General features: G+C 32.4%; 8 protein-coding genes across 8 annotated transcripts; 4 read left to right on the top strand and 4 right to left on the bottom strand.

Annotated features, from left to right (window-relative positions):
* Positions 1-746: 746 nt before the first annotated feature.
* On the top strand, positions 747-3837 carry DSK2 (ubiquitin domain-containing protein DSK2; the record flags this gene model as incomplete). Its single annotated transcript, XM_011273467.1, has 3 exons — positions 747-772; positions 835-1958; positions 2213-3837. The coding sequence occupies 3 exons, from the start codon at positions 747-749 to the stop codon at positions 3835-3837; spliced, it is 2775 nt and encodes a 924-aa protein (XP_011271769.1).
* Positions 3838-4111: 274 nt separating this feature from the next.
* Positions 4112-6274, top strand: FCP1 (protein serine/threonine phosphatase; the record flags this gene model as incomplete). Its single annotated transcript, XM_011273468.1, has 1 exon — positions 4112-6274. One exon carries the CDS (start codon positions 4112-4114, stop codon positions 6272-6274), a length of 2163 nt encoding a protein of 720 aa, XP_011271770.1.
* Positions 6275-6752: 478 nt separating this feature from the next.
* Positions 6753-8378, top strand: PRM15 (phosphoribomutase PRM15; the record flags this gene model as incomplete). Its single annotated transcript, XM_011273469.1, has 1 exon — positions 6753-8378. The coding sequence occupies one exon, from the start codon at positions 6753-6755 to the stop codon at positions 8376-8378; it is 1626 nt and encodes a 541-aa protein (XP_011271771.1).
* Positions 8379-8701: 323 nt separating this feature from the next.
* Positions 8702-10267, top strand: VAN1 (Van1p; the record flags this gene model as incomplete). Its single annotated transcript, XM_011273470.1, has 2 exons — positions 8702-8751; positions 8824-10267. The coding sequence occupies 2 exons, from the start codon at positions 8702-8704 to the stop codon at positions 10265-10267; spliced, it is 1494 nt and encodes a 497-aa protein (XP_011271772.1).
* Positions 10268-10562: 295 nt separating this feature from the next.
* BN7_5952 (pepsin-like aspartic protease) lies at positions 10563-12056 on the bottom strand (the record flags this gene model as incomplete). Its single annotated transcript, XM_011273471.1, has 1 exon — positions 10563-12056. One exon carries the CDS (start codon positions 12054-12056, stop codon positions 10563-10565), a length of 1494 nt encoding a protein of 497 aa, XP_011271773.1.
* An 848-nt stretch (positions 12057-12904) lies between these two features.
* On the bottom strand, positions 12905-14425 carry BN7_5953 (MFS transporter; the record flags this gene model as incomplete). Its single annotated transcript, XM_011273472.1, has 1 exon — positions 12905-14425. The coding sequence occupies one exon, from the start codon at positions 14423-14425 to the stop codon at positions 12905-12907; it is 1521 nt and encodes a 506-aa protein (XP_011271774.1).
* Positions 14426-14931: 506 nt separating this feature from the next.
* Positions 14932-16365, bottom strand: BN7_5954 (Drug resistance protein; the record flags this gene model as incomplete). The annotated part of the gene is made up of 1 exon (XM_011273473.1): positions 14932-16365. The coding sequence occupies one exon, from the start codon at positions 16363-16365 to the stop codon at positions 14932-14934; it is 1434 nt and encodes a 477-aa protein (XP_011271775.1).
* Positions 16366-17096: 731 nt separating this feature from the next.
* On the bottom strand, positions 17097-20171 carry NAB6 (Nab6p; the record flags this gene model as incomplete). Its single annotated transcript, XM_011273474.1, has 1 exon — positions 17097-20171. The coding sequence occupies one exon, from the start codon at positions 20169-20171 to the stop codon at positions 17097-17099; it is 3075 nt and encodes a 1024-aa protein (XP_011271776.1).
* Positions 20172-23986: the final 3815 nt, after the last annotated feature.

The raw sequence follows: 23986 nt of genomic DNA on the forward strand, positions 1-23986 counted from the left end.
CATAGAAATGTAGAATATCTGAATAGAAGCTTTTTTTACTTCTTATCAACTATACTTTTTCGTTATTGTTGAAAGTTATACATTTGTAAAACTCCATTTGTAATTGTTATATCTTAGTGCTTTACCCGAAAACTTGCATACATCATTTTTACGAGATATGATTGGTAATATATTAGTAATCAATTTAGCCTAAAGTCAATAAATTGATTTTAATACGCCAAACTTGAATTTAATTCTCCCAATTACAAGTACTATATAATTAGCTGGTGATAATTCAATATATTATAGCTTAATAATTGACAATTTCCAAAAAAAAAATTTAGTTTTTTTGGATTTCAAAATAAATTGTACCAAGTAAATTTTATATTTGATTTTAAAATTCATAAAAAAATTTCTCTAAAAATTTTATGCTAAAAAACCAGCATTATGGACTTGGAATGCTTTTTTAAATTATTCGAAGCTTAAAATTACTCTAATATTTGCTTTTAATTACACTGTTTTAATCATTAATTTAGAGAATTTAAAGGTCGGAATATTACATAATCCATTCATTTCTGCTCGGAAATCGGTCCTCTTTGAATTATCGCCATCGTTAGTTCTGTAATCTTCCAAAAGTCTCTGATAATTAAAAGAGGCGAATCCACCTATAACATTCGGTAAAACCCAATTGATTTCAATACTCTATAGAAGTAAGGGAAGTAATCATTTTGGAGAATTATTAGAGTTTTAGAAAATGTCCGAAACAAATGAGATCACTGTTAATATCAAGTGAGTATTAACTTAACTATTCGTTATTAACACTAAATCAAATGCTAACAATCATGTTAAATATAGATCTTCAGTTGATAAAAAATATGAATTCACAATTCCTGTATCATTAACTGTTGCTGAATTGAAAGAAAAAATTGCTGCAGAATCAGAAGTCCCTGCTGATAGACAACGTTTAATTTATTCAGGTCGTGTCTTAAAAGATCAAGATGCTATAGAAGTTTATAAAATCAAAACTGGTCATACTATCCATTTAGTTAAAAGTGCAGGTGCTAGACAATCAACTCCTAACACTACAAGTAGTGCTACACCATCAACAACAGCAAATGCAGGATCAAATGACACTACTACCAATTCATCTGCTCAATCTGTACCTTCAAATATTGCATCTGGTCAAGGTGCTTTCAATCCTTTAGCTGGGTTAACAGGTGCTCGTTATGCAGGCCTAGCTCAACTACCTTCAGAGTCATTATTTGGACCAGATGGTGGTATGGGTGCCTTACCTAATGAAGACGAGATGGAAAGAATGATGGAAAATCCAATGTTTCAATCAAGCATGAATGAATTATTAAGAAATCCTCAGATGTTAGATTATATGATTGAATCAAATCCACAATTACGTAGTATGGGTCCTCAAGTTCGTCAAATGATGCAAAGTGATCAATTTAGACAAATGATATCAAATCCTCAAATGATGAGACAAATGAGAGAAATGCAAAGAATGTTTGGTGGTGGTCCACAACAACCAGCTAGTTTCCCAGCACCAGGTGAAAACCCAACTACAGAATCATCAGAAACTAATAGAGAATCAAATACTGGTAACACTACTAATTCCAATCCAGCAGCTAATCCGTTTGCTGCTTTATTTCCAGGTGGTGCACCACCAGCTAATCCATTTGCATTATTTGGTAACCAAGGTGCTGGTGGCGCCGGTGGACAAAATGCTGGTGGAGCTGCAGCTTTTGATCCAACTCTATTACAATCCATACTTGGCGGTGGTGCTGGTGGTTTTGGTGGTAATGCTTTTGGAGGTGCCCCACAACAGGAAGATACCAGACCTCCAGAAGAAAGATATGAATCTCAATTGAGACAATTGAATGATATGGGATTCAGCGATTTCGATAGTAATGTTCGTGCATTAAGAAGAAGTGGTGGTAGTGTTCAAGGAGCTGTTGAGAACTTACTTTCAGGTATCTAGATCTGATAGTAAAAATAATAAATTTGTTCCTATTTGTATAATTTTGATATTTAGCTTAATGACCTTTTGATTATTTGTTTTACGTGTAGAATTGAATTTATTGTTTTGGTTGTTGCACTTACCGAAAGTGTTGATAATTTCGACTTAAGAAAATCTCGAGTTTTCGGTTACTACAATTTGTTTAAGCTTCAAAACAAACGAATTATACAACAATTTTGATCAAACAACCAAATTTCATGTCTTCAGCGCAAGAAAAGGAGACCGGTGTACCAGCTCCAGCTCCAAAGGTAGAGAGTGAAACAACACAAAAAATTGATATCAAATCATTACGAGAAATACCCACGAAAATAAGGCAGGATGAATTAGATCCCATGGAACTTCTAACACAACGAGCCATCGCGTTACATCTCAAGTCATTAGATATAAATTTCACAAAGAGCGCACTAGATGACTTATTTGATCTTGTGACTCAGTACATTGATGGTTTGCTACATGGGTTACAAAAAATAACACAAACACAAAGAAGATTCAAAGCTTCACCAAAAGATCTGAGGTTACTCTTAAGAGACTATAACATAAGCACAGGTGAATTAGAGGATGAACTAATACGCTCTAAGAAATCAGACAACAAAGTAGTGGGTGAGAGAAAAGGATTGGAAGATTTGGCTAAAAGAGCAAGACCTGAACATGAAGAAGTGGTGGAAGACATTGATATTCAAGATCCTTCATTTGTTTTCTTTGCAATTGACCAAGATTTAACAAAATTAATACCGGCACAACACAAGAGAAATGAGATAATTCCAGAATGGCTACCGGATTTTCCACCAGACCATACCTATAGAAAGTCTCCTAAATATCTGGATAGAATATCAGACCAAAAATTGGTTAGACAAAAGTTAGTTGAAGAGAGTAAATTTGGTGAAAATGCTATAGAAAATTTGTTGAAACACAATAAAAAGAGTGACAGAGTGGAAGATATTGACATCGAGGAGTCAGAAGAAGATAAAACGGAGGAAATTAAAGAAGAGAAACCATTGGAAGAAAACGGAGAGGGTAAAGTCGATATATGGAGTGCTAATGAAAAGAAGTTTGATATAATTGCATATACGTCTGCCAGACTAAAATTTTATGAAACAAAGAAAGCTGAAAGGGAAAAGAAGTTAAAGAAAGTTGATAGTGAATATTTTGAAATTGTGGATAAACTCTCTGCATATGGACAGGATGAAAATAATGAAAACGTTTCACCGGAAATTTATTTAGAGAAAGAGTTCAAAAAAACACTTTTTTCACTACAAAACTTGAAGAAAAAGAAAGCTAAGAGACAAATTGAGAGGCAGCAACTACAAGAAGAAGAAGATAAAAGAAGAGATGAACTCAAAGCCCAAAAAGCTGCTGATGTTAACGATTTTGATAATTTTGATAATTTCGAGAATTTCGATAATTTTGAGAACTTCGAAGCAACTGACATTGGCGGTGATCCAGCTATAACATTTGAAGGGGCAAATGAAGAGCCAAAAGATGAAGCCATGCAAGAAGATCTCATAATAGAACAGACAGGTAACAATACTCAAGAAACAAATGTTGAACAACCCGAACCAACAACTTCGCAGATTCTAAAGTCAACACCAGAAACTAGCGATAGACAATCAGAAGGTGAGTCACATAATCAAGAAAATTCAATTGAACCTAATGGTAACTCTATAGATATGAGCAGTGAACAACCAAACGGAAAAGATCCGATTCTGAGTGAAAACAATCAAGAGGATTCAAGTAACATTAACACAAGTCAACTTCCAAGTACTGCGCCTGTTCCTGAAGATGATGATGACGAAGATGAAGATGAAGACATGTTTGATGATGTGCCAATTTGATAAATCTATTAGCTTAATGAATGCCCATGAAATGATATAATATTGTAGATCTCTATGAAATTCTCGATAAAAGCTTTTAATTTACTTTTAGCCCCTGTATATATCATGAACACCCAAACACCACTCGGAGCAATTTTTATATGGACTTTTGCGTTACTGTAGTTATTACCAAAATAAATAAACTACCCAGTATCAAAACAAAACGAAGGACATAGAGAAGTACTCAATTGGTAATACATTAGTTCAATTTTATTCCTAAGAAAAAATAGTGAAAATGAGTGAGGCTACAGCATTGAAGTTGCCAGAGTCGACCCCTTTCCCTATCAATGTTTTTTCCGTTCTTATTAGAAAGGGCGAAACAGTTTCAAAACATCAACAGGTAATACGGTATACATATTGGGAGTTTCAGGACGCTCCAGAAGCTGCATCAGATTATGACGAAGACAATAAAAGTTATATCTCCAAAAATAAAGTCAGAGTAGACTTGGTAGGATCTTATGAATCACCAATTGATGGTGTTGTTGAAGAAGTTCTTATCAGAAATGGTGATGAAGTTATATCCCAAGATCAAGAAATTGCCAAAATCATTGAACCTTGCACACATTCCATACAGTATGGTGGTCTATGCGCTTTATGTGGTAAATCATTAGATGAAGAAACTGATTATTCAGGCTTCAAATATGAAGACCGTGCTCCAATTTCAATGTCTCATGGAACAAGTGATTTAAAGATCTCTAAGAGCGAGGCTCAAAAAGTTGAACAACTGATGACAAAAAATTTGATCAAAGAGAATAAATTGATTCTAGTTGTTGATTTAGATCAGACTGTCATTCATGCCACAGTGGATCCTACAATTGGTGAATGGATGAATGACCAAAGTAATCCAAATTTTCCGTCTCTAAAAGATGTTCAATATTTTTCATTAGAAGAGGAACCAATATTACCACCAGGATATCAAGGACCGAGACCCCCAACTCACAAAAGATGGTATTATGTTAAGATGAGACCTGGCTTAGAAGATTTTTTGAAGAGAATTGCCAAAATTTATGAGCTACATATATACACTATGGGTACGAAGGAATATGCCAGATCTATTGCCAAAATCATAGATCCCGATGGTGAATACTTTGGTGAAAGAATCTTATCAAGAGATGAAAGTGGATCTTTAACTCAAAAATCATTAGAAAGATTGTTTCCGACTGATACTTCAATGGTCGTTATCATCGATGATCGAGGTGACGTTTGGAACTGGAGCGATCATTTAATCAAAGTCGTTCCTTTTGACTTCTTTGTTGGTATCGGTGATATAAATTCGAACTTTTTACCAAAACAAAAATCTTTATTAGGTCCAACAAAAGGGCATGGTTCAATTGAGAAGCTTGAGGAACAGCTGATTGAAGAATTACAGGGATCAGAAAATTCCAAAGAGTCACAAAACTTGGAACGCAAGATCGAAGAGATTAAAGAAGACCAGCAAATCAAACAAAAAGCTGAAGATAATAAAGATTTGGAGCTTTCTGAAGAACAGACAGCAGAATTAGCGGCTGCTCGCTCTTCTGAAAGAGAAGCTTCACTTGAACAACAAAAGTCTGAAAGACCCATGGAAAAGCTACAGAAGAATCTGGATAAACTTTCAGAAGCTAAAAATAAGCATGGGATTGATAGATTGTTATATGATGACGATGATGAATTGGTTGGTCTAGAAAAAGCATTGAATGAGATTCATGAAACATTTTACTCAATACTCAAAAAAAACCAAACGCACCCAGATGTCAAAGAAATATTACCACAGAAAAAGCACGAAGTGTTCGGAGGTTTCAATTTTGTGTTCTCAGGGCTATTCCCAATAGGTGGAAACATCAATAACGAACATATTGTGATTTGGGTGAAGTCATTTGGCGCTTCAGTCAGCACTGATATCACAATGGAAACCACACATGTTATTACAAAAAGCCCCCATACATACAAAGCTAGACTTGCTAAAACAATGATACCCAATGTAAAGGTGGTCCATCCAAATTGGTTGTTTGACAGTATGTCAAATTGGAGACCAGCAGATGACATACCTTTCGAAATTAAAATACCCAAGGAAAGATATTTACCAGAAAAAGAAGTTGAGAAATACCAAGAAAAGCTTAAAAATTCAGAGGAAAAATTAAATGATATTGAAAACAATATTGAAAATGATAATTTGTTAGGTGGTAACATGAATTGGTTGGATATTGACGACGAAGTTGAAGAATTCTTGAACTCAGATAGTGATGAGGAAGAAGACGATATCGAAGGTAAAAATTCTAATAAACGTGGTATTGATGGAGATTCAAATGCTGATGAATATAAAAGAAGAAAACTGGACTCAGAAGAAAATGATGAAAGTGATGATGATGACGATTTTGCAGCCGAATTGATGCTGGAGCTTGACGGAGATGACGAATAATTTTATAAATATATATCAAGTTCTGATCATATTTTATGAGCTATAGATCTTTACTAGTAGAACAAGACTAACCTTACTAATTTGTTTATATAGTATCTGATATTTCATATCAAATTCGTATCTATATACTGCCCTTACCGATAACAATTGCATCTCGAAAGCAAAACTAGTATACGATTTACTGATTTGAACTTGTTTACAATTCAAAGAAGAACCCATACAGGTCTCAAGGCAATTTAAAGTCTCTCAAAAATGTCCTACAAAATCACCACTGATGAGCTAGTCGAGCAATGGCTCAGAATTGATATTGTGAGTCGTTTCAGAACCAACAGTTTTTAAATCGTTATCTAACATTGCCTAAAAGAATCCACAAACTAGACAGGAAATTATAGAACTTCAACTAATTGGGGACGAGCAAGGATTGAATGATAGATTACGTGACCGCATAGCTTTCGGAACAGCTGGTCTACGTGCTAAAATGGAAGCGGGTTTCAACAGATTGAACGATGTCACAATTTTACAAGCTTCACAAGGGTTAGCTAGTTATATTACTTCCCTGAATACAAAGACTCAACAATCAGTCGTTATTGGTCATGATCATAGGTTGAACTCAAAAAGGTTTGCTGATATTACAGCCACTGCGTTTCTACTAAAAGGGTTCAAAGTTTATTATTTGGAATCATTTATAGAGGGAAAGGGAAGTGATATCGTACCAACTCCTTTAGTTCCGTTTGCAGTTGACTATTTCAAATCAGATTGTGGTATTATGATAACAGCAAGTCACAATCCAGCCCAGGATAACGGATACAAAGTATACTGGAATAATGGATGTCAAATAATACCACCATATGATCAATCAATTGCCGAATCAATTCTTCAAAACTTGAGACCAGCAGATAATGCATGGGATATTGATAATGTTTTCAAAATTTCTAAAGAAAACAAAAGTCTATTATTTTCTAAAGAAGAAATACTTACAGCATATTTATTGCATATAAATGCTAACCTTTTGAAGACAAAAGTCCCAGATGTGAAATTCATTTATACACCAATGCATGGTGTTGGATTAGAAGTTTTCAGCAAAGTCATTAGTATGCTAGGTACTAACTCTTTGCTTACTGTGGGAGAGCAAGCACAACCTGATCCATATTTTCCAACAGTTAAATTCCCAAATCCTGAAGAAAAGGGCGCTCTAGATCTTGCCATGAAGAAAGCTGATGAGCAAGGTATTGATCTTGTTTTAGCAAATGACCCTGATGCAGATAGATTTTCAGCTGCAGTCAAAACTAATGGAAAATGGAGACAATTGACAGGTAATGAGATTGGATTTTTATTTGCAGATTATATTTATAACACATATGAGGGTGAATTATCCAAGGTTTATTTTATAAATTCTACTGTTTCCTCTCAAATGATCGCTTCAATGTGCCTTAAACGTGGGCTGAATTATGCAGATACTTTGACTGGATTTAAATGGATTGGGAACAAAGCCATAGATTTAGAGAAACAAGGATATAAGGTTCCATTTGGATATGAAGAAGCTATTGGCTTTATGTTCAATGGTATCCATGATAAAGATGGTATAGCTGCAGCTGTCGTTTTCTTGCAAATGGTCCAATTCTGGAAAGAAAATAACACATCTGCTATTGAAGTATTAGAAAAAGGATTCGAAAACTTTGGATATTTCAAAGAATACAATTCTTATTACATTGTTCCACAATTACCGCTCACCAAAATAATTTTTGATACTATTCGTCATGAAAAAAAGGTCGGATCTGCTAGCTTCCCAGATCACCTAGGTCAGTATTCGATAACATATTGGAGGGATTTAACTATAGGATTTGAATCAGATACTATCAACAATGTCCCTTTATTACCAATTGATTCTTCTTCACAAATGATCACCGCAAAGCTTCTGACTGATAATAATACCGAGTACATTAGATTCACAATGAGAGGATCAGGAACTGAACCAAAATTGAAAATTTACATCGAAGCTAGAGCTGATACAGAGGACCGCGCTACATTTTTAGCGAAAGATGTTTGGGATACTTTGCGTAAAGAGTGGTTCAAACCAGATGAGACTGGATTGCAAGAAGCTTGAACAAGTTTCTCCAGTGACTTCCACAATCGTATATATGATATATAGATACTTAATCATGAAAACTGCCTGTATTTGTTCACTTATAGACCACTTTTGTCCTGCAGTAACATTTGCGTATCACCAATTGATTGATATATAATATCAGAATCCCGATTAAAGATCAACGGTATATTTTTTTTTTTGGTCGCGGCCTTTCTGGTGTGCTGGAAAAAACAACGGTAAACATGTCAACTTTGAAGAGGACCAAAAACAGCAGACAGCTAGACATACTCAATCATTCCACTTGATCCCATTCAAAGCGTACAACAGCGCGCTAATTGAACATGTTTAGAGGGATCAGAGACACACAAGGGAAAAAGAGTGACTTGCCAATGTAAGTGGATTGTCTTCAATGCTCTTGATTATTATTGTTTTTGACGTGTTTAGATCTAACATTTTCCTATAGAACGTCGTCCAATTTCAAGCCTAAAGCCCAGTCAGTACCACGTCGTCAAATATTGAAGTATGCATGCTACATAATAGGGGCATTTTTATTCATATACCTGCTATCAAGTAAAGGGAATATAAGTATTAAATATTCCGATGAGGAAAATTTCACATACAGATTCAAGAATATAGATTATGAGAAGTTGAAGAAGTATGATGATGGTGTCGAACAGTTCTTGGTTGACAAGGATGGTGTCAAGCTTCAAGGCTCTACTGAAAGAGTTATTCAAAAAGATATAGATGAATTGTACCACAGTACTGTCGATTATTATGATTTAAGTGATGCAGAGGGCTCAAGTAATGGTGCTATAGATGGTGATTACATTTTATTATTGATCCCATTGAGAAACGCTGAGCCAGTACTACCACTCATGTTTAAACATATAATGAACTTGACATATCCTCACTCACTTATTGATATTGCATTCTTGGTTAGTGATTGTTCAAAAGATGATCGTACATTAGAATCATTATTTGATCTTTCAGTCGCTCTACAGAATGGTAATTTATCAGATTTATTGAAAGCCCAAGAATCAATCAAGGGAGACTTGAGTGGTACCAGTGATCTTCATCTTGGTTACATGGATCCAGATTACATAGAAAAAGTTGATAAGGCATTTAATCCACCATTTCACAAAGATTATAATGAACCTTTTAATAGTGTTCAAATTTTTAAAAAAGATTTTGGTCAAATTATTGGTCAGGGATTTACTGATAGACATGATGTTAAAGTTCAAGGTATTAGACGTAAATTAATGGGTAAAGCTAGAAATTGGTTAACCTCAAATGCTTTAAAACCTTACCATTCATGGGTGTATTGGAGAGATGCTGATATTGAACTGATGCCAGGTTCAATTATTCAAGATTTGATGAAGTTCAATTACGATGTTATTGTGCCAAATGTTTGGAGACCTTTACCTGAATTTTTGGGTAATGAACAAGCTTATGATTTAAATTCTTGGATTGAATCAGACCAAGGTTTAGAATTAGCTAGAAACTTACAAGAAGATGATGTTATTGTTGAAGGGTATGCTGAATATCCAACTTGGAGAGTTCATTTAGGTTACATCAGAAATCCAAATGGTGATCCAAATGAAATTGTTGATATGGATGGTGTTGGTGGTGTTTCAATTCTTGCAAAAGCTAAAGTGTTTAGAAGAGGTGTTCACTTCCCTGCATTTACATTCCAAAATCATGCTGAAACAGAAGCTTTTGGTAAAATGGCTAAAACCATGGGATTCCGTGTTGGTGGGTTACCACACTATACAGTTTGGCATATTTACGAACCAAGTGAAGATGATTTACAAGAAATTGCACGTAAAGAACGTAAGAAGAGACGCCAAAATGAAGGGAAAGAGGATTTATCTGAACAGACAAAGAAGAAGTTGCAACAGAAGGAGTAGAATTTAGAAATTATGTATAGATTATATACAACTCAGCATTATGTTAGTTTATACCAATATTCAACAATTGTAGCACATGCGAAAAGTTGTCAGTGATGGTATTGGTACTACATATTATTCTAAATGACAAAAGTTCTATTATTTCGTTGATCATAAAAACAAATTATCAAAAATCTAAACAGTAAAGACTAAAAATTATAAAACAAGCGGTGAAAAACAATGAGTAACAAAATAAACGAACATGAAGAAATGTAATAATGAAAATGCAGGGTATCCCATAACTTTATGAGTTAAATCATAACAAAAACATTGAAATCAATGCAACGAAAAGGGTATAGCTTTGTAAATTCTCAGCACCAATTATAACAGCACCACCTTTATGAGATGTAGTAGAAGCAGATGATGAATTTGAAACCAGTGAAGTTGAAATTGAAGATCCATTATTGGCAACTGAATTTGAAGTAGTATCATTTGAAGTTAGTTTAACGTTAGTATTTTTTTCTGCAAAACCAACTCTTTGTTGGTCAACATCAAAAACAGCATAAACTGATTGTAAGAAAGTTGCACCTAAAATCCATGAATCAGCAGCGGCAGTATCGATACCTTGAATGTTTGATACACAATAACCATCCAATTCAGTTGAATTATGGTATTCCTCTCCTAAGTAGTATTCTGGTCCTAAAGTCCAATTTTGACCGTTAATCTTCAGCACTAAATCAACTGTTGAGTTACACAGAACAGCAAAATTTGAACCGTCTGTTATGGAATCATCAAAATAGCTATGAATGTCAAGGGCATCTTGCTTTGGTAAGGCTAAGACAGTGGTACCACTATCAACTAATGCTTTTCTTGCAGTAGTGGTGTTATCATCACCATTTTTCAAATCGACTGACTGATTGAATGTGATTTCATATTGATCTAAGGAAACAGATTCAACTGGGATTAGCCAATAATGACTATCATTATCTATCAGATCTGTATAGTGAATGTCACCTTCATATAATTCTTCTAAAGGTTCACCAATTGCGAAAATACCAGAGTTTGGATGCTCTTCAGTATTTGAAAAATTACCTAAACTAATAGAAAAAATTTCTTTTGCAATAGCATGTGAATCATATAAAGCTGAGATGATACTTTGGATAGCAGACGAATCATTTGACGGTAATCCAAATATACCAGATACTGGATATTTTTTGAAAAAATCTGGAACTTTGTCAGCTTTACCAAATTTAAATTTTTGAGTTGTAGCTAATTTATTAACAATGATGTTATCTTCAACAACTTCACCTTGAGCTGTACCAGTGACATATGATAATGCAAATGTTGATGTTGCAGATGATGATTCAGAAGATTCAGAGGAAGAATATTTTTCTTCATCTTTACAAGCTTCATCCGTACAATTGTCACCATAAACCCATAAGTAAGCTGAACCGGTATCTATAATCAACGGATATTCTGTATTTCCGATTGTAGTATTGACAAAATAGCATTCTTTCAAATCATCCGTGTGCAGTGTGGTAATACCTGGTGATAGATTTAAAGTCTTGGGATTGGATGAAGATGTATTCTGAAATTTTGAAGTTGGAGAGTTTGGTGCTTTAGCAATACCAATTTTATTTGAAGATGGGGATGATTCTAATTTTTGAATATATGTTTTGTATGCTTTTGGAACTTCTTGAAGCTCATTAACTTTATATAATTTTGAAGATTTGAAGTCTTCAGTATCATGAGGAAGTAATGCTAATGCTGTAGATGCAAATATGAATGTTGAAAGATGTGAAAACAACATTATTTTGTATGTGTATAAGCTAATATGAATAATGATGCACAAAGTTGATATTGAACCAGAAAAAAAAATATTGAACTTCAAACCTATGGATATTAAGGATCTTAAATAAGTATGAAGGTGAAGAAAAGATTGAAATCAAAGGTTTAAATGTCCTGTGCCGAAATATCAATGATAACCAAGCGTGTTGATAACTTGAAGATGAAGAATGTTTTCACCACGACTCTATGGAATGTAACAGTAGGAATGTTGGATCTGGTAGGCAATAGATTATACTCAATATGGAGATGTGAACAATGAACCAAGATGGCGAGCTGGTGTCTTTTAAAATATCTGATGCAAGAGCGTGTTTTGGAGCTGGTTTGATGAAAGAGTTTTGAACGTGTGAACAATCTTGATTTATAAAAATAACTTTATGCGTTATGTGTTATGTGCTGAATTCTTTTTTAGGCTGCAGGTCTTCGAGATCGATAAATTAATGCCTAACGTTTCCTCGAAAATAAAGAAGCAAAATATCCGAAGGAGAAGCACCAAATCTTGCTCTATACCGTGTTCACTGTCTATATTGTAAAGCATTAACAGATTCCAAGGGTTATTGATTTGAAGAATCGAGATCCCAATCAACAGAAATATTTTTTCACTTGTCTGATATCTGATTGTTGTCTCTTTTCGTAAATTTCCAACCTTGTAACCAGGTTGTTTACATTTCGCTGCGCGTACCGCGTCCAATTACTATTCCATTTTAGGAAAATCTGTTTGCTCTATTAAAACTGTATGCCTTTATGTAACTAAAACTAAAACTAATGAATAAATATATTATAATATGACTATTAATATGATGACGTGTTGAATTAAACAGCATTATCCGAGAGCTGTTTTTCATTGGTATCTTTACCTGTGTTCAATTCTGAATTATATGAGTTTTCATATTCTTTATCCTCTGGAATATGATGAGGCCATAGATGTGAAGATATAACTAGCACAATACCAAGTAATATGGCCACAGAAGCCAAACCAATACCAACATACATAGCAGCTCTATAACTTTGTAACAAATCTCCAGTTCTCTCTTTGATTTTAGCCTCTGCAGTACCCGCAATACCTAGACCAACTGACATGGAATAATTAATCATTGTGGAGACTAATGAACTTGCCATACCTTGATGCTTTTTAGGCAAAGTATCTGATAGCACAAGTGATGCTGCTGGGAATGACATATCCATACCAAAACTTAAGACAATCATTTGTGCAAATAACATATTGAAGTATGTTTGATGAACAGGTGTAGTTGCCAACATTGCAATACCAACAAAGAAAGCACCCATTGCAGCTAGAAGTAAATATGAAGGATTAACTTTTCTGATCAATAATGAAACAACGACACAAGCTGTAATACCCCAGAATAAAAAGTTACCATAAGTGGCACAAGCTAATAATGGTGTATAATGATTTAAATTCATTAAGAATGCCCAATAATAAAAAGTCCAAATAGAGAAACTACTCCATCCGAATGCAATGACTAACAAAATCAACAATAAGTGTGAATTCATAACTTCAGTTGGTAAAATTGGTGACTCTGCAACACTATTTTCAACATAAAAGAATGCACCTAAAGAAATCAAACCTGCAATCAATAGCACAATAATATAAGGACTATCCCAGCCAGCTGCCGGGGCTTGATTCCATGCAAAATTGAACATAATAAGACCAGAAACACCGGTGATTGCACCCCACCAATCCATTTTAGATGATGTATGGTGTGGTTCAATATGTGGAATAACAAAATAAGTTGCAATGCCCATTAAGAACAAAACTATAGCGTTTGAATAAAAATTCCATTCCCACTGGCCAAATTGTGAGGTCAAAGCACCAAAAACTGAACCTAAAGTAGCACCAGTTGGAGCTGCAGCTGCAATTAATGAAAACACAATAGCTTTTCTTTGGCCGTTTGGATATAAATTACCTGCAATACCTATAGCATTTGGTAAGATCAATGCAAGACCAATCCCTTGCATAGCACGACAAATACAGAAAAAAATAACTGAATGTGAATAACTTGAAATACCAACTAATAAAGTCCATATACAACCCCATGATATCCCCACTAGTAAAGTTTTCTTGAGACCGTATAAATCACCAAATTTACCAGAGATTAAAATAAATGCACCTGCAGTTAAAGGACAAGCCGCCATGAACCAAACTTTATCATTAGCAGTGACATTATTGAAAGAGTGTTCTAATATATTCATCATTGGTAATGTTTGACAGGTACCTGCTTGGTTCAAAAGTTGTGCCAACATAATTAAAAACACTATGGATGCTTCATGTAGCCAGTTTTTGAAGCATTCTGGACGTGGATCTATTGTAATCATCTTATATGACCTTGATTATATGTTATAGCTTCTATGCTTCTATGACTTTTTTCTTGAATATCACCAATATAAATTTTCAATATGGTGAAAAAACCTTCACACAGCACCTTTATCTTTTGAGAGCGCACTGATGGACTATCCCCTGTATAGTTTTTAGCTAACTAGTTAATGATGAAGATAATATCTTCTTTAAGTAGCTTAAGGGATAAAGAAATGAATGTCTGTGCAAAATTTGCAAGTCCACTTTAAGACTCTGTTGAAAGAAGTTATTATTACAGGATTTGATTATTCAATTTTAGTAAAACCGGAAATCTTTAAAGCCGCCGGATGAAAAAATTACTATATGCGGTGGTGTTATTTAGCCGGTATTTAGCCATAAAGTTTAGTGTATAACCGTTGGAAATATCGCATGTAAATCGACAGTATCTTTGTAATAATGCAGGTGGTTTGATTTAGTCTAATTTAAATGTGAAGTCTAATATTCGAATGTTTACTTAGACACACAACTAAACAGCACCATCATTGTAATTCTTAGCATCTATATTCACCTTCGATTTGAAATCATCAAAATGTTCATCTTCAGTTGTATCAATTGGCCAGATCTTAGAGGATACAACAAACACAACAGAGAATATGACGGATATGGCAGCTAATCCAATACCAACATATAAAGCAGCTCTATAAGCTTTCAGTAACTCACCAGTTTTGGTTTTTATTTCAACTTCAGCTGAACTAGCAATACCTAATGCTATTGACATTTCATAGTTTACCATTGTCGTAACGAGTGAACTGGACATCCCTTGGTGCTTTTTAGGTAATGAATCTGATAATATTATTAAAGCAGCAGGAAATGACATATCCACACCAAAGCTCAGAAGAATTATCTGGGGGAATAGCATCTTAAAATATGATTGATTAACAGGTGTGACTGATAACATAGTTAAACCAACAACGAAACAAATCATTGCAGCTAACAATAAGTATGATGGTTGGACTCTCTTTATTAATAATGAAACAACAAGACAAGCAATCACACCAAAAACTAGAAAAGTAACGTACGTTGTACCACTTATCAATGGATTGAAATGCTTCAAGTTCAAGATGAAAGACCAATAATAATAAGTCCATACAGAAAAACTTCCCCATCCTAAAGCTGTGATTGATAAAACCATAAGTAAATTAAAATTCATGATTTCATTTGGTAATAGTGGTGAAGAAGCAATCCATTTTTCAATATAAAAAAACACAGCTAATGAAATCAATCCAAGTATCAATATTACAATGATATATGGACTACTCCATCCTGCTTCTGGTGCTTGATTCCATGCAAAGCTGAGTAATATTAATCCACAGACACCTGTTATAGCTCCCCACCAATCCATATTTGGAGATTTATGTAAAGGTTCAACATAAGGTATAACAAAATGTGATATAACAGCCATTAAAAATAAGAGAATAGCAGTTGAGTAGAAACTCCATTGCCAGACTCCAAATTGCGCTGTTAAGCCTCCAAATAAAGTACCTAAGGCAGCTCCAATAGGTGCAAAAGCAGCAATGAGACAAAATACTATGGCTTTTCTTTGACCATTTGGATATAAATTACCAGCAATACCAATAGCATTTGATAAAATTAAAGCTAATCCTATACCTTGCATAGCACGACAAATACAAAAAAATATAACTGAATGAGTATAACTTGATAATCCAACTAGTAATGACCAAAGGGAACACCAACATATACCTATATTAAAGACTAATTTCAACCCATACAAGTCACCAAATTTACCAGATATTAAAATAAATGCACCTGAAGTTAAAGGATTTGAAGCCATGAACCATACTTTATCATTATCCGAAACGTTATTAAAAGATTTTTCTAAAAGATTCATCATTGGTAATGTTTGAAATGGGCTTGCTTGACTTATCAATTGTGCCATCATAATTATAGATATAATTGATACTTCATGTCGAAACCAATTCTTAACATTTGGGACGTGAATCAATTGTAATCATATTGTACCTTTATATAGCATAAGTAGTATAAGCACCTCCAGAAACCGTTACCGTATATCATCAGTTTTAAGAGCATTTTAGATCTTTAAGTATCAATTATATTTAAGAACTAAGGTGTATTATGGATCTAATCAGAGATAACAGACATTGTGTTCATCGTGTAGCAGGCTTATATTATACTCAAAAAGCCAGTAGAATATCATATTAGATTGAGAGCTTTGTCATATAAGAAACACTCCATGGTATACCTTATGTATATATTAAGCTTCTTATCATCATATATAATACTATAGCAGCTAGTCGATGTCGACAGTAGTTAGACGTGGTTTTCGCTTATGGTTTCATTAGGAACTTTTTGATTAGGTTCATATACAAAAAATTTGGCGATTCTATTTGGGGTATTAAATCCGATACATACAAATTTCTTCTATGAGACCATAGAAAATTATACTACAGTTAATTGTCCCATTAAAACAAATATATATCGTTAATATTGTATATTTTAAACCTTTTTTTCCGTTAAAAAATCAAAAACTTAATTGTTATATTTACTATTAAAACACATTTTATGATATAAAAACACATTTCCTAATTCTTTTTGTCTTTTTTAAATTATTATTTACACAAGGATTTCTTGTTTATAATGAAATAATCAAACTCATCTTCTTCTATAACCTCCTCTTCCATTATAACCTGGATGATAATAACCAGCATTATCATCTTCATATCCATAATCATCAGTTGTGTTTAAAACATTAGCTGCATATATCATATTAGCATGTTGTGATTGTGCTAAATATTGTGCCATAACTTGAGAACCTGAAGTTGTGAACCCATTTACATAATGTTGTTGTTGATGTTGGTTGTGTTGTAAATGTGGATGTTGTTGTCTTGGAGTACCAAAATTAGACAAATTTGTTCTTGATGAACCTCTTGATACATTACTAAATGAACGTTGTAGTCCTGATGGTGGTGGTGGTGGAGCAAATGGAACTTGTTTATAAACATAAGTTTCAGGTTCATAAGGATAATATCCTAATGAATTTAATGATGCACTTGATAAACGTGATGACATTGCTGGTGAATATGGTTCTCTTCTCTTTGGACGTCTTTGATTTTTCTTCCCACCATTTACTCTTGATGTATATTCTTCAGATGATGATCTTGATGGTGTATATGGATGTGGTTCAGGTTTAGAGACTATAATATCTAAAGCTTCAGATGATGAATCTGAATCATAAAATTCAGGATCTTTTGGAATATCAGTAGATGAAGTTGTAACTTGGTTGACATCTGATTCTTTTGATACATCTTCTTCATTTGTAGTTGAAGTAGTTGAGATTCCAAATGCATTTGAAGTATCAATTTGAGCTTCTTCAGTATTTTCTTCAACAACTTCATTTTTATCATTTGAAGTTGAAGTTATACCCATTGAATTCATGAAATCTTCAGATAATTTTTCAACTTGTTCTTCAGTTGATTTATCATTACCATTTTCCTTTTGTTGTTGTTGATTTTCATTATTTGATTTATTAATATTGTTATTATTATTTTTATTCTTCTTCTTTTTAGATTTTTTAGCTTTTGGTGGATTACCACATCTATCTTTACCAAAACTTATTTTCAAATTTCTATATTTATTATCAAAATATTCATGAAATTTTTCAGATGAAGATCCATTAGCATCATCAACAACTTTAATAGCATTTGCAATATTTAAAAAATTTAAAAATACACAACGATCATTTTTAAAAAAATTAATTTGTTCAATTTCACCAAATTTACTAAAATCTTCTCTTAAAATTTCTTCATTTGGTAATTTTAAACTTTCATCATCTAAATCTTCATCTTTAATACCAATATAAACATTTCTTGAAGCACCAACTGTAACAGCTAATGCAATAGAATTTGGTAAAGGACCAGAAGGATTACCCCAACCAATTTTTAATTTTCTTCCATGTAAAGTAACTCCATCAATATTTGCATTTGCATAAAATTGAGCAGCTGCAACAGGTTCAATAAATGTTAAAAAGCAAATTTTTTTATTTGGGAAATGTTTAATTTGTTGTAAAACACCACCTCTAACAACATTACAAATATCTTCAGGTTTAGTTTTTGGATCTAAATTACCTAAATGAACAGTTCTATTTCCTGCATTATTAACACCACCAGCATTAGTAGCAACTGCTCGTGCAGTTATATTTTTTTGATTTAATGCACTTGAAACATATTCATCATTAACAAATTGTTGAGGAATGAAAATATCATTATGTGAATATGTATGACTTAATCTTGGACGTTGTTGTTGTTGTTGTTGTTGTTGTTGTTGTTGATAATTTTCAAAGAAAACTTCATCTTCTTGTAATAATTCATCTTCATTTTCTTCAGAAATTTGACTTATGATTTCATCTTGTTCATCAGTTATTGATCTTAAAACAAGACTATTATTATTAATTGAACATCTATCAGTTCCATAAAAAATTTTAGTATTTGACCAAATTGGTGATAATGATAATTGTTCAACAGCTTTTATAGCTGATGAAATATTTGTAAAATGGATAAATGCAAATTGATCTTGATCTTTTGATTTTGATTCAATTTCATCTTTGTCATTTTCTTTATCGTTTTCTTCATCTTTATCAATTTTTGGAGTTTCATCAGTATCAGTAATTTCTTCATTTGAATTAAATTTTTTCGTTATTAAATCAATTTTATCAATTAGTCCAAAACTTGAAAATTCATTATATAAAAATTCTTCATTAATTTCTTTATTTAAAGATTTTAAATTACCAATATAAACATTTCTTGTTGCACCATCATTATTTATAGCATTTGAAATAAATGGTAATAATTTTTTAGTTGCTATGAAATTTATTGATAAATCTGGTGAATTTATTGATGATTTAAATTTTGATAAATAAGTTAAAATTGTATTATAAAAATTCAAACAAGTTTCAATTTTTAAAAAAGCTAAAACAATTGATTGATGATCTTCATCTGGATAATTTTCCACAATTCGAACATTTTCAATTGGACCAAATGTTATTGAATTTAAAAATTCAGTTATTGATAAATCTTGATTAATATTTAATAAAATTATTGATCTTGTTGGATTTTTTGAAATTTGAAAATTTGAAGAAATTTTTGTTAAAGTTTGTTGAGATGATAAGTTATATAATGAAGAATTACTTGAAATTGCACCACTTTCACCTGAATAAATATGTTGATCTTGTAAAATTGGTGGATGATCAAAAGTTGATTCATTTAATGAAGAACTTGAAGAACTTGAAGATTTAAATTTAGGTTTTGATGGAGTATCATCTAAACCATTTGAACTTGAAGTTGTATTATTTGAAGAAGATTTATTACTATTATTATTTTTCAAATTATGAATATTATAAGATGAATTATGTCTTTGTAAAGTAGCATGATAATTTAAACCTCTTCTTCTTGCACTTTCAGGTGGGAAATTTAATTTTGGAGCAGAAATTGGTGAAGCCATAAAATATGAAGTTTGATTTTGATTTTGCATATTTGAACCATGATTTCTAAATGAAGTATGATGAGGTGAAGGTAAAGGAGATTGAACTTGAATAAATGGAGAACCTACTAATAATTGACGAGGTAAAAGTGATGAACCATAAGCCATATCAAATGGAGTTTGAGGCACTTGAGGCACTTGTTCTTGAGAATATTGTTTATAAATTGATGGATATTTTTGGTATGGCATCATTTTGAGAGGTTAATATTTAATATTGATGTGATGTATTGAATGAAATGAAATTTTTGATGAATGTTGATGAATTAAAGATCTAAATGAATCTAATAATTAATGAAATGATGAAATAACCTTTTTTTTGATAACAAATGACAATATAGAGCAAAAAGATAACAAGCGAATGATTAAAGTCCCTAACGAATTAAAATGTGGATACTTTTTGATTGTTATTTAATTTTGATTTTGGCTTATTTTGACCAATCTTTTTTTTTTTGCCTTTTCCTTATGGACGTGTTTTTTGACTTGTTAAAAGACTCAAACCTGAGTACTAAACAAAGGAATATATGAAATACTTTGATCTGAAAAACAAATAACTAATCTTTTGTTATGAACTTGTTGAATATTCCCAAATAAACACTTATAAAGTTGATGATATCAAAATTTTCTTCCCTAGATGAAATAATGAGATCTTGGATTTGAAATGTTTGAGTACCCTTGTGAAATTAAGCGCCCTGTTGAGAAATGAAACGTCAGTTAATGCGCGTAGCGAGAGTTCTTTTGGTAGCGAGCAGTCAGTGGACGAAGAATAGCAAGAAGGACTTGAGTGTCTTTTAATCTTTTAGTGATTGATATTTTGTGAGTTCTTTAAAGGGTTTTTAGTTTGTATAAACAATGAAATTTTAAAAGAAAATCAACAAGTTTATTTCCAAAAAGTTCAAAAAGTTCAAAATCGTTAAAAATAAAATCAAATATGGACAATTTTTTAAATTAGTCTCAGTTTTGGAAAAATGAAATTTGCACTTTTGGCGACTGAAACTTTACTCGGTTAAGTAATAAATGTGAATTTTAAGGGGAGTACTGAGACTATGACTGATATCACTATGATCAAGGTTCGTATTGTTATTAAGAATCTTTAATTGTATTGTATAAAGGCTACGTAGGATCCAGACACGAGGATGTTAATAAATTAGTATTTCAAGGTGGTTCTGAGATTTTGCTTAAACACCTTGGAAATTAAAGTTGGGCGTAGGCCGCGCGCAGCTGGGAACTACAGACTTTAGTCCCGCACCTCGTGCCTGTCAACTACTAATATAAGCATCAAATTAAAATATTATGGGGACTAAGACCAGAAACCAGGGACCAGAAGGGACTAAATGATAAACTTGAAGCGAAAATTTAAACAATATCATAAACTTGTAAACCATAATAAAGCCATAATTAAGTTACAAGTACTTATCTTTGATATATTATTTAATTATTAATCAAATATTGATATTATTGTATTATCACTCGAAAGTATGGCTTTTAAATACACAGATGGATCCTACCAATCTCCGCTGTATGGCTTGTATAATCCTAGTATACTTCACTCAAACAAGCACTCACTGAACACAGAGTATAAAGTACTAGCCATGCACACTATTCAAACATTCTTAGGATCTTTTGTGAGACAGAACCACTTCTCTTCGAATTTGATTGATTTAAACTTTACGCTTTACCCCAAAAAGGAGAATAACCTAGTGATACAAAATACAAAATACAAAATACACAGTAAAGAACAGCCCTAAACTGTTAATCTATAAGTTTTAACAAGCCTTGATTCTTGACTCATCGGCTCTCGAATCTCGAAGCCATCGATAATACTTTATGGCACCCCAGGAGTAAGAACCAGTTGGACCCTCCAGGACCTATAGTTTAGAATTGTCGATCATCATTCAAGTGATTCCAGAAATAGAACGAAGGACATATAGATTCAGGGGTACAATTAAACAGAAGAAAGTAAATCAACAAAGCTTACAAAAGTATCAACAATGATTCAAGTAAATACATGATCCACAAACACTTTGAAGTAATGATTTAGTACTCATTTGGTGAAGTTGATTGGTATATTAAAGTGTATATTCCTGGCCTAGGACTATCTTTAACCTTTAAATGTTTGAAAATGTCTAACATTGAAATTCACCACGATTAACTTCAAACACTTTCAATACTTTGTATAATAAAGCCTGTGCTACTATAACTAATAACATATTTAAATCTATAAAGCATTCTCTACTTGATCATAATATCATATCATCATGTCAATATCAAATGATCGCTTTCGGATGTATCTGATAATATGCAATTAGAGGCATGGGAAGCTCTTCGATTTTTGATCAGCTATTTAATTTTCTTCATCGTATATTTAAACTATAAGTAAGCCTTGTTTAAATAGAGATATTTTACACGAAGAAAGAATCATATTATTAAACATTTAACTTGATGAAAGACGCGTATAAAGCGTATGAAGTATAAACTTGATCATATTGTTTATAAAGATCAATATTCGAATATTCAAGCGCGTCTTGTTTACATTAGTCTAGTTAGTCTTGATTTTTACTTAGAGTTTAGATTTTACACTTGAATCATGAACAAGTACAAATATCAAATCTCCAGATTTAAACATGAATATAGTAAACGGTTTGTTGATAGTTGCTATAAATAAACAATAAAAGTAGCCTCAAATGAGAATGAAATAGTCATGTGAGCCATGGAATCATGATCAAGTTTAAACTATATCTGAACGATGAGGCCGCTTAATTAAGACTCGAGTATATAAGTTGTATAGCTCTTTAGAATATGATTAACTACATAATCAATCAAAGACTAATATGTATATTAATTCAAAACAATTAATGATAAAACTTTAGTTCATTTGTGTTTGATATTGTGATCAATCAACAACAAAATGAATGTAGTTTCTCATGAAATACTGATCCTTTAAAGTTGATACATTTCTGACTATTCATCAGATATATCTTGTTTGCACTTGCAGGTCAGATAAAATTATAAACTGGATCAATCATCATTGAAATATCAATCAAATTAAGATAAAAAAGAGCATGTTCTTTGCACAACGTCGATGAAATCAGCTGTACAGTACATGGGAGATTGAGCAAAATCAAAAAACAACATAATCATATGTTAGAATTAAAGGAGTGAAGTGTATAGAAAAGTAATTTTTTTTTTAAATTTAATATTCTTATCAAAAATTTACCTGTCAGTTCGAGAATCAAAACCTCCTTCCGTAATTTAATTCTCTTTTACAATACAATATAAAGTCATTAGAACTGATAAACATGGTATTAAACAATTAAGATTATCATTGGAAAGGGTTTCAAGAGAATTTTACGTACATCACCCATAACGAAAAAGAAGGTTCAAAAGTCGATGATGGAATTACATTCAAGATGAATTATCAAGTCAAATAAACTACAAATATCTACATCAACAAAGTCCCATTAAGACATTATATTAATGACTTAATATATACAGGAAAAAATGATACGTAGAATGATCAATAAGATCATTTCAAAGCTTCCATTTCTGATAAAGAGTCATAAAATTCCCCCAAATTAAAACAACCCAATATCAAAAAATTAAAAACACTTCTAACAACCAAACTAGCCCAATTAATTATAATCATAGTATCAACTTCAAATCATTCATGAAGGATAAAAGGTTTTATATAAAGATAACTATGCTTGTCATGAGTAAAAAAAAATCCCCTTCAAAAAAGAACTCAATTATTACAAACATCAAAAACTTCTTCAACTCGAAAACACTATGTGAGTTGGTTGTCGATTATAATTAATTAAAATACTTCAAACAGAAAATGAAATTTGAAGCACTATGTGTTTTTTTAAAAAGAAAATACCATGATTTGATAGAATTCCAAAAAGTACCCAAAAAAGAACTCCATATTCAAATCATACAAAAAACTTTAGATCAACGTGAACATAACAAACAAAAGTCACATTGATCAGTAGCAGTTATATTGATTTCCATTA

This window comes from Wickerhamomyces ciferrii, contig 00242 (assembly GCF_000313485.1).
Source record: "Wickerhamomyces ciferrii WGS project CAIF00000000 data, strain NRRL Y-1031 F-60-10, contig 00242, whole genome shotgun sequence".
NCBI classification, from domain to species: Eukaryota; Fungi; Ascomycota; class Saccharomycetes; order Phaffomycetales; family Wickerhamomycetaceae; genus Hansenula; species Hansenula ciferrii.